Here is a 10,857-nt window from a genome sequence, read left to right on the forward strand (position 1 = left end):
TCCCTCACCTTTGTTGGTTCGAAACATCGCTTGGAGCATAGAAATTATTTCTAAAGGAATGTGGTTCTATCTCTGCCTACGTCCGAAACCTGGGGTTTTCCTTCTCTATGAACCTTTGGAAAGAGGTCATATTACTTTAAATTGTACCACCCTTCAGAAAAAAATATAATTCGAATATTAGCATACTTGATATTTTCTGCACAATAAAGTTTGTATAAGCTCTATGGTTTTACAATTCTAAGATGATAAACCTCTTCTAAATATACATTTTCAGAAGAAAGCCTTCTAGTGATGAGTCTGTACAGAATGGGATGGTCATGTCAAATGATAAAGGTATGTATTATCATTGATGTTGTCTTTAAAACATATCAATCAATTGTTACAAATTGCTTTTCCTGTATGAATCCAATGTATTGCATTAAATTCTTCTTGTTAGCGAGCACGGAAGCACAACCTGTGAATCCTGGACAAGTAGAAGTAAAGGAAGACTACATATATGCGCAACCTGATAAATCTCGTATTAAGCAGAAACATAGTAAAATGGAAATAAGTAAACCGCAGAAAATGTACGACAACATTGCGATTGATCTAGAAGAAAATGAAGCAACCGTTACGGAATCTGAAACCGATGTGGACAAAATACAATTAGAGGAATTGGAAGAAGGTCCTACAAAGTTTATAGAGACAGGTGAGACAGACTCAAAATTGGTCATTTTTAATGTTCAGTCCTTATATCATTCTGATACTAGAGAGAATATATAAATAAACAAGCACAGTATTTTATTGCCTACATCTGCATGGGTATTACAGAATAACCTCATTGTATCAGCCGTGATTTGCCTTTTCTTGACCAAGGTTTTTCATTTTTCCTTAAATATTACAGTCCTTTTGATATTATACATCGTTCCAAATGACTCCAGGATATCATAACAGGAACATTCTTACTTTTTAAAATATCTCGATTGATTTCAAATTTTATGTAAATTTCAGCCATTTTGGACATAATATTCTTTAAATTTGAATTTTAGATTTATATATTGATGAATTGTGAAAACACTTTTATTTTAATTAGTATAAAATCAACAACTTTGTGAGAAAAAAAAAATAAGAATTTTACTCAGGGAAATACATATTTGTCCACAATAATGTTATTGTTGATTTAAAAGTACATTCAACAGCATCTAAAAAGCTGTAGAGTGATGTATAAATTTATCCGGCTCTTATAATGTAAAGCCAAATTTGCAAAAAAAGATCTGTTATCATGGATCTGTTGGATCAGACAGTTACTGCAGTCAACATTAATACCTGTTCGAAATCAATTTCAGAAGTGAAACCACCCAGCACAGATTTATACTACAATACGGCAAGTTTGATTCGTAGTCGCATACAGGTTTCAGATCTTCTAGAATACACTAAGAAGAAAACTGATTATGAAAAGGAATTTGAGGTAATGTTACAAATCATTTTAATCAACTGTCCAGACTTAGGAGTACATATTAAACGGTAATTGCGTGATGATAATGCGAATGTCCAAGTTAATGGACCTGACCAAGATAATATTCACCGGGGCCTATCTCAGTGGATATCACCTTGGCCAGGTCCATAGACAAGTATATTCACTGATATTATCATACAGTGAGTGTTATATTTAATGACTACACTTACTACTGGTTAATTAAGAAATAATAAGTTCCCAGACGTGGATTATCGTAGAATAACCCGTGTTTTGAGTTCTTATGCGTAAGAATATAAAATGATATAATGTTTCGCATAAGAACGAAAAACTCGGGTTATTCTACGATAAATCACACTTTGGAACTTATTATTTTGATTTTAATACGACATACTAGTATCAACTGTGTTAGAAAAAAATGGTATTAAACTACTTTTTGCGACCGTGCTACGCACTGGATCGAATAACGTCACTGTACGCGCATAGGTTATGGCAGAATAACCCGAGATAGATTTTGCTCTACATGTATTTGGCTAACATGCTGGTCGTGTTAGAATATGTGTCCATAAGAAGAAATGCTACACATTTTATCGAAATATAACGAGTCTGCTGATTGGATTAAGTGCTTAAAGATACCAGATATGACTAGCTGATATTTGACAGATATATCGCTTGAGTTAGTTTTGAAAATAATATCACTTTTTATGGACCTTTAAGTGGCCAGTTATCGACCAATTAGATAAACGGAATTTACGTTTTATTAAACATTACTTGTTTTATTTACAGAAATTACCCAGAGGTCTTACAAGAACGTGCGATGTAGCTCTCAAACGAAACAATCGCGCAAAAAATAGGTATAACGGAATATATGCATGTAAGTTTTCCCAAATATCTTTATTACGTTACACTGCTTTTGTCGATCGAATTGTTTGTGCAAATAGAAATGTTTGTTCTAGCATAACTTACAACTGTAAGAATCTGGTACGAATATGAAATTATGTGATTTCTAACTACCTTTAATCTTAATTTTTATCATTTAATATTTTATTTTCTTCGTAAACTTCCAATTCATTCAAATTTCAACTCATTTTAATCTTTAAAAGAAACATATTACTCAATCAAAAACACTCTCTGACTTCAAATCATTTGCCCCTCGTCGATGTGAGCTCGAGCCTCACTCGGGGCGTTAAATTTTTCATATGAGGAAGCCATCTAATTGGCTTACCGAAGATCGCTTGTTCTATTCAGGTGCCTGTTTGTGATGAAATGATACACGGTGTGACACCTAGGGTCTTCCTCCATCATCAAAGCTGCAAAGTCGCCATATGACCTATAATTGTGTTGGTACCCAACAAATAAATAAATTAATATAATCAAGAGCAAACTGTGAAATTTCTCACTAAATATAATCAAGTAATTATATGAATTGTAGATGATGCGACACGGGTTGTTCTAAAAGCAAAATCTATTCAATGCTAATTATAAGACGTAAGTATAAGCGTTTTCGCAGTTTTGCTTTTTTTTTTTATGATAAGTATTTTTTTCGTTTCCTTTTTGGAGCTTTTTAAATATCTTCCTTAAAAGTAATTGATTTGTTAGATTCTAAGCCCATATTTATTGCTTTTTAATAAACTTTTTTATTCTATAGGGTCCAAGTCGCCCCCAGTTATATTGCTTCTTGGGTAAGTTTTATACATTTCGGGAATTTGTAAGAAAAGGTTTTGTTTTTTCTGTATTTCAAATTTGAGATAAGTTTAAATGATTCAAAATTTCACGATAATATTGTGTAAGATAATTTTTTTTTTTATGTTTTTTTTATTTAAAAAAATGTGTAAAGATAATGTAAGTTATTTAAAAAATTTTAAGTAGGCGTATTTTACAGGTACGTAAAAAATTGATAATAACCTAATTTTTTGAAAAGTATTTTTTTTTTCCCATTTCTTTGAGCGTTATTTTATCGTCAAGCAAAAGGGCTAAAATTTTAAAGCAGACGTGATGTTTTTGGGCAAAAGATTTTAATTTCTATGTTATGCATTTAAGAAGATTGTTTTCTTCCCATGATCTTTTTAGCAGGTGAAATATTTTTTTTTAAAGAAAAAAATAAGTTGTGCAACATAAAATTATTATTTGAGTGATCGGAAGTTTGTTTTAATTTCTTTTTTCATCCCCCATTACGTACGCCTTGGTCAAAAATAATTAAGGTTTTGATAATTTTTAAAATGTTTTTAACAGTCTATTGAAATATGCTGTCGTAATTTACAAGTTATTCTCGTTTTTTTAAAATTTTAAAAACAAAAAGTATTAAAGGCAACATTGCTTAGTATACAATAATACACAATAAAAAAAACTATTGGGTTTTTTAAATTATATTTTTCCAAAGGGCCCCAATAAGAGCAAAATGAGGATTTTCAAGATTTTTGGGAAATGATTCCCCCAAAAAAAAAACAGACAAAAAGTCATTTTGATAATTGGAGGTTAAGGGTTTTTGTGTTCTTTCTTGAACATTTTTGTATATTTGTATTCAAAATAGGTGCCGAAAATTTGTCTTAAATATAGTTTTATGACTTTCATATTTTAAAGTATTTGGACTGTAATGAAATCGGAAATTTTCTGTTCGTTTAGTTTTCCCGGTATGCGTTTCCCAGCTTTTCCCCGGTTGTTATGTTAATAAGTCTTGTTGGGGCGAAAGATGTAAAATAGAAACGGAGACCAGTTATTGCACAAATTTTGCGGTTTTAAAAGGGGGTCTCAGAAAGCCTTTAAACGTAAATTTTTTCGGCAAAAAAGGAAAAAAACCTGTCTATAAAGCCCACCTTAGGAGAGCCAAAATGTGGTCTTTTTTGGGAGGGGGTTTTTTTCAAAATTGAATACATTTAAAAAATAAAGGGGAAAAAAAACATGTGGTTTTAGACAGGTGGTCTTGTTCGAGAGGGGTCTTAACACGGTTTTGACTGTATTTTATTTCTTTTTGGGATTATATATAAATATATATTTTTATATAGGGGATATTAACAATTTTACTAAAAAAAAAGCAAAGACAATATTCAAGTCATAAAAGTACACAAGTAAAGAAATTAAGTTTTCTTTTTGGCCAGTTCAATAAAAAACGATAAAATTTTTAAATAAATCCAGTGTTTTATTTCGTTCATTACAAATTAACTTTTTATTGCCCCTTTTTGGAATGCTCCTAAACGAAGATCGGCTTTCCCTTGCGTTTTAGGGAGCTCTGTTGAATTCGATATCCAGTTGTTATTAGAAACATACATTAACGCCCGATGATCGAAATGCATTGAAAGGGAAAAAGGCCAAAACGGGTCCTGTCCCTTTGACTTCAACAAATTTTTTTCTGGATTTAACAGTTTTGGTAAAAACTATGTAAAAAAAAAAAATTTTAATTTTTAGTAAATTTCCCTTAAATTTACAATGAACTTTTTTGAAATCCACTTTCTATTTTTTCCCTATAGAAAAATAAAATGTGAACAATATTGGCCAGAAAAAGGGAGGAGCTAAGAAGTTGGTAAAACAATTAAAAGCGCTCTGGAAAAAAAGGTTTATAAATTTCATTTAAGAGAGTTTCCCATAAATCCCAAAGGTAATATGTGTTGTATTTAAAAGATTACTTTTTAAAAAAGGGTTAGAAAAAAAAGTCATTGAAAGTGTATATCCCCTTTTTTTCTTTTCATTTACAAAACTTCCACGTGCTTTTCATAATAAAAGCGTATATACTAAAATGATTTTTGTTTGATGAAACTCACACTGATACAAGTTTGGATTATAGTTTTGTTTTAGCTTTGATGATACAAAAAGATGTGGTGTTCCCCGGGATTTTTTTCGAGTTGGGGGGAACTTGAGAACACCGCCCTTCTGTCCTTATCATTTTTACATGAAATTCTCACTGAAAGAATACTAAAACAACCGAAGGTATTCTTGTTTTCTTTAAAAATCCTAGCGGTGGGGCAGGCGAGTAAAGTAAACGGTTTTAAACCCAATGGACCGTGTAGCCCCACTTTCCCTCCCCACGGGTGTGAAGTGTTTTTTGTGCATTTATCTTTTTAAATTATGTTCAGCGATATGTGTGACAATGGGTTCTCGTTTTTTTCTTTTTTTTGTTTTACATTAGGGAAAGTTCTAAATGAAAATCATGGTTTGTGATTATATCAGGTCCTAAGATTATTTCAAAAACAGTCTGAGACGAGACAAGTGCACAATATCACTACACAGCAGGGCCTGAAAATGCTTTTCCTGTGGTGTTGCAATTTGTTAGATTTTCAGAGCAAAGTTGACAATCACAAACAAAAAATGTTGGTCAAGGGTTGCCCTTTGCAGGGTGTTATTTTTGTTTAAAATATTTTGGGTTTCTAAAACGGACCATACAAAACTTTTTTAACATTGAAAGTGTTCCTTTGGGTGTATGTGCTTAAGTTTGAAAATACCTATTTTGGCAAAGAAAAATTTCCCGATTAATTTTGAATTTTTGTAGCTTTGTTTGTATATGTCGGAACCCTGTTTTTTTATCCCTGTCGTAAATTATCAAAGCGCAATGGTATTTTGTCGGATGGCAGGATAGCGAATAGTGATGGTAGTTTAGGATTCGAGGTAGTTGATATGATGAATAATGAAATCCTTCACCCCGCCCTAACCCCTTTTTGTATTTCGGGCCTTTCCCCATGGTAATATCGTCCCTTTAACGCGTGTCAGTAACCTACCCTGTCGTTCACGAGTGATATTTGTTGGTTTTGTTAGTTTTTTTTTTTCAATCCCCCCATTACCATTTGTCGGGCGCGTTTAAAAGGGGGACAAGATGTGAACGTCGAGATTGATAGTAGGTAATAGGATAAAAGATATTAAGATGGTAAAATGTAGGGGGCCCAATAAAAGGATGATAGAAATGCGATAATGATGGGAAATAAACTAGGGGATAGTGGGAGTGGGTGAAGGGGGCGATTGAGGATACTAGGATGGTAGGATAGCACTTCGGATGGTGGGATAGGGTGTAAGATAGCGGATGGCAAATCCATTTAAGTCGTTCCATCTTGTTCTTTTTTTTTACTTTTGTTTTTTATTTTTTACCATCGCTATACAGTTAAATCTTCATATTTCATACCATCCAAACCCCTACCGTGCGTTTTGATAATTGAACGATGAAGCTGGTAGGATAAACAGTATTCATTGCAATTAATTGTTTTTTGGAAAAGCAGATATCCCCTTGTTAAAAGCAAAACTCACGTTTCTTTCAAACAGTGCTGGTTTTGGTCGAAGGGAAAAACCTAATCCCCCTTGATATATAAAAAAGAAGGCAAGGATGAAATTATTCGATTTTTTTTCGGCTGGTTATGGCGCTTCGGGGACAAAGAGTACAGGGTGAAAAAATTTGGGTGTGTTTAATTTTGTTTGCTGAGACAAAACTTAGCAAAGGCCTCTTAAAGAAAAACAACGTTATTTATCAAAAAATTTTTTAAAAGGAAAGTAAAAATTTATAACAAAAAAGTATATTCTTTATATTAGTAAATTTTTTAAAAAAAAACTATTCCGTTTTGTTTACAAAGATACCGTATTTTCAAGTGGTATTTCAGAAACAATTCTATTTATCTCGTGTGTTTTTTTATTTATGACTGAAGGTACCTTTTTTTATTGTTTGAAAAAAAAAAATTTCAATCGCTTTTTTAAGGACAATATATATTTCTTAACCCATGTGTTTGTATGTTTAAATTTGTGACGCTAAACCCGCTTTTGCCATTTAAATCCCAAAATATTATGCGTAAAAAAAGTATTCAACGTTTCAGGTTGTTACATAAAAACAAACAGTACTTTTTAAAAAAATTAAATATTTTACTAATAATTATGTTTAAAAATTTCAGTATTTTGCCTCAACAATAAAAAGGTATTTTTTACATTAGTATGTTTAACGTATTGATATGTTAATATTTTTGTTAATAGAATTTACATTTAAAATTCGGATTTGTTTTTAATGAAAGCACACGCTTTTTTTTTCAAAAATTTTATTGGGTTTTAAATGAAAAAATAGCATAATTTTGAACAAAAGAGGTATAAACATAATTATTTTGTTAGCAATTCAGATACGTTACGAAATAACACACTGTGAAAAATTTTAGTTAAAATAATAAAAAATTTTTTAAACAATTTCGGTATGTTACTTTTAACACATTATAACTTTTTTATTTTACCCCAAATTTAATTTTTTCATTATTTCGTTAAAGGGCTTCTTGTTTTGTGTTGTGAATGTTCTTTTGTTTAGTTGGATTTTAAAATTTACTTTTTATTAGTTCAGTGTTTATTTTTGGTCATTCGGTATTGGAGCCCTTTTCATTTTTTACTGTAATTTCGTTCACCCCAAATGTAGGGGAGTGAGTATTTTGCAAATTTCATAACTCTCAGGAACGCTGGGGTTCTTTTTTGTTGTTTTTGTTGTTGTGTTGTTTTTTTTGTGGGGTGGGGGGGGGGGGGGGGCCGGGTTTGGTTCTGTGCTTTCACAAAACAGATTTTAGTAAATCAGATTTTCCCAAAAATGTAGTTTTTAGTGCGTGTGGAAGCTGTAAAACTCCCCCCTCCCCCCAACCCGGTTTTTATTCGATTAAGTGTATTATATTTTTGGTCTTTTTTGCTTGGGTCTATCAGTTTTTAAAATGAATTCCACCTACCCAAAATGCTTTGGGGCTAAGAAGTGTTGAATTTAAATTTTATAACTCTTATAAAAGTGAGTTAAACCGGCTGTGTTTATTTTGTTTGGATAATTTATGCTTAAAAAGGGATTCTTTATGATTTTATGAACTATCCGAAAAAATTTTAAAGTGCCGTGTAGGGGGCTGAAAAAAGTTTCCACATATTTAGCTAGTGTTGTTATTATTTTGGTCTTTGGTCATAGAGTTATTCTAGTTTTTTAAATTGTATCCCGATGCTAGGGGTTGGGTGGTTTTTTGGGGCATTTTTATTATATTTCATGGACAGACTCAGTCAAACCGTGTAGTTTATTATTTTGTTTGGTTGGATTGCTTCCATGCTTTTTGTGTAAAATTTATTACAAAAGAATTAATCCAGAAAACGTTTTGACTTTTATGGCCTTACAAACCTAATGATTTTATGATTAAACCCGGAAAGATTGTTTGCAATAAGATTTACAAATACATTACGTTCAGGGAAGTCATGAATGGACTTGAAAATTTTTCAGACTTTTAGGACATTAAAATCCCAATGGACAAAGATCGAGGTCAGTTGCAAACAATAAAGGGGAAGGAATAAAAGTGGAGCTGCATTCCTTGAAAGAAAAAGTACAATAAAATGAATGTTTAAAGAAATTACTTTAAATTTATTAAGAGATCCCAAAGGGAAAAGGGTCCCCTAAAAACAGGATTATAAACGCTTAAATTAATGAATGCGCAAAAGGGCATTAATGTAAAGATAAAAGAAAGGGTATTTTCCCAAGTACGGCACCCAAACAAGCCGTAGAGCATGCATGAAAATTGGCCCCAACAAAAAGAGCGAAACGCAAAAATTTTGTAGGGGGTTGCTTAAAACCCTCAAGTACATTTTTTTTATTGCAAAATAAGAAAAAGGATGGGGGGAAAGAATTAATTCGTTCAGCGTTCAATAAACGAATTAATTCAATTCATTGCTTACAGCTTTTAATTAGAAAGAAATGAAACTGTTACAAATTTATTTTCCATTTTTTTAAATTTTCTTTAAATAGGTTACAAAGTGGACCACTGATTCTGTTTTTCTGAAAAAAACTGCTTCATCAAAGCTTTCATTATAGATCAGGGAAATTACTTTTTTGGGTTTTTTTACCCGTTTAAGTGGAGATAAGATTACACAAGATTTTTTATCCTAGATAAGTATAAAAAAGGGGAATACCGTATTTTAAATGTTTGGGTTACAGATTCTTTTAAATGGAAATTGTAAAAGAAATGTCCAAGTTTTTGTTAAAAGAAGATTATGTTCAATTCGAATGAAAATAAATTTTAAAGCGAAAGTGAAAATTTCCAATATGTTACAACAAGACTCACCAGTTTTTTCATCATGATCTCTTTTGGTACTTTCAAAAAAGAACGAAATTGAATAAAAAAATTTCTATTTTTCAGGGGATGATATAGAGTGCGATTGCCCTTGCTGGGATGTTTTTCATAATGCGTTTTTGTTAATGGTTGGTTTGTTTAGATAGATTCTAAATCAAATTAACTAAATTTAAAAAAGATGACCTTTTAAATTTTTTGGGGGAAGATATGCGAATGGGCCCGGGGTTTTTTTTTCCCTAAATGCCTAGAGGAAACATCTTCCCTTTAGCAAGTCAACTAAACATGTGAAAGAAATTTTATGCCGGATTAGGTTTCAATCCACAGTGGCGGTGAGAGGCAAATGACCTGTTAGCAATCTTAACCACTTCTTCTCAGATCTGTCCTATGTAAATTAAAGTTATGTGAATTTGTATACGCTGCATATGTAACTGTAGCATAAGTGGGTTTGCTTTTAGAAAAACAAACTTTTTCCACATTGCTTGGGTAATAATTATATCTGACTCCTATTCACTTGTCATTTTCTGATACAATAACGAAAAACATTTTCTTTTTGTGGTATTAAAGGCCGTCATTTGGGAAATTTTTTATGTGTATTGAATTATGTCATAAGAATATTTATAGAAATACTTTACAAGACTCTTTTATTAAATTATCAAAGTGCGGTAAAAAAATAAGAAAAATAGATCGGTTTGGATATCCTTTTTTCAACATTGGCCCAGAGAATTTTTATATACTTATTTTTTTTTTCCTGCAATTTTTTACAATTAAGAAAAAAACCTTGTTTTATGTGAAGTTTTGTCTTTGAAATACAATTTTATTTGTGTTGAAAATTAATTTAAAAAATTTGAATTTTAGGGATACGAAAAAATTAACAAATTTTTTCTGGCACAAACCCTTTAGAATACAGTGGAGAGTTGTATCTATGTTGTATCAAGAAAAGTCTTGTATTTTATGCCCTTTTGAGGAAATATAAGGATAAAATAAGCTCAACTGACGCTTTTTTCCCCTAGGTCCATTTATTTTTATAATTTCATTTTTGCCCGCTATGATTCTTTGTTTAGCGTCCCGATGTGGAATATACAGTGTTTAAATTAATATAGATCTATTCTGAATGGAATTTTTATTTGAATAAAATCGCTTTTTAGGTTCGATGAGAGGGAAAAGGAAAAATCGCACCTAAAAAGCAACAAAGCCTTTTTCAAGACAAATTAAATGTTTGAGATGTATTTCTCGTTCTTATTCAAACATTTCTATCTACTCCTTGTCGACATCCACGAAGCATTTTCCCGTTTAGAGTGGTTTTTTTTTCAAGCGCGAGGTATTGTTTTGGTTTTTATGACGTATAATTTGACGTAAAATACAGTAATTTTGGGA

General features: G+C 31.5%; 1 protein-coding gene across 1 annotated transcript; it reads left to right on the plus strand.

Moving 5' to 3' along the window:
• Window positions 1-274: 274 nt before the first annotated feature.
• On the plus strand, window positions 275-2,932 carry LOC128553657 (uncharacterized; the record flags this gene model as incomplete). Its single annotated transcript, XM_053534834.1, has 5 exons — window positions 275-333; window positions 437-688; window positions 1,326-1,447; window positions 2,240-2,327; window positions 2,886-2,932. Coding segments are annotated over 5 exons (568 nt in total), but the record flags the coding sequence as incomplete, so codon positions are not given.
• Between the last annotated feature and the right edge of the window lie 7,925 nt (window positions 2,933-10,857).

The sequence above is a fragment of the Mercenaria mercenaria genome, unplaced genomic scaffold, assembly GCF_021730395.1.
Source record: "Mercenaria mercenaria strain notata unplaced genomic scaffold, MADL_Memer_1 contig_4151, whole genome shotgun sequence".
NCBI lineage: Eukaryota > Metazoa > Mollusca > Bivalvia > Venerida > Veneridae > Mercenaria > Mercenaria mercenaria.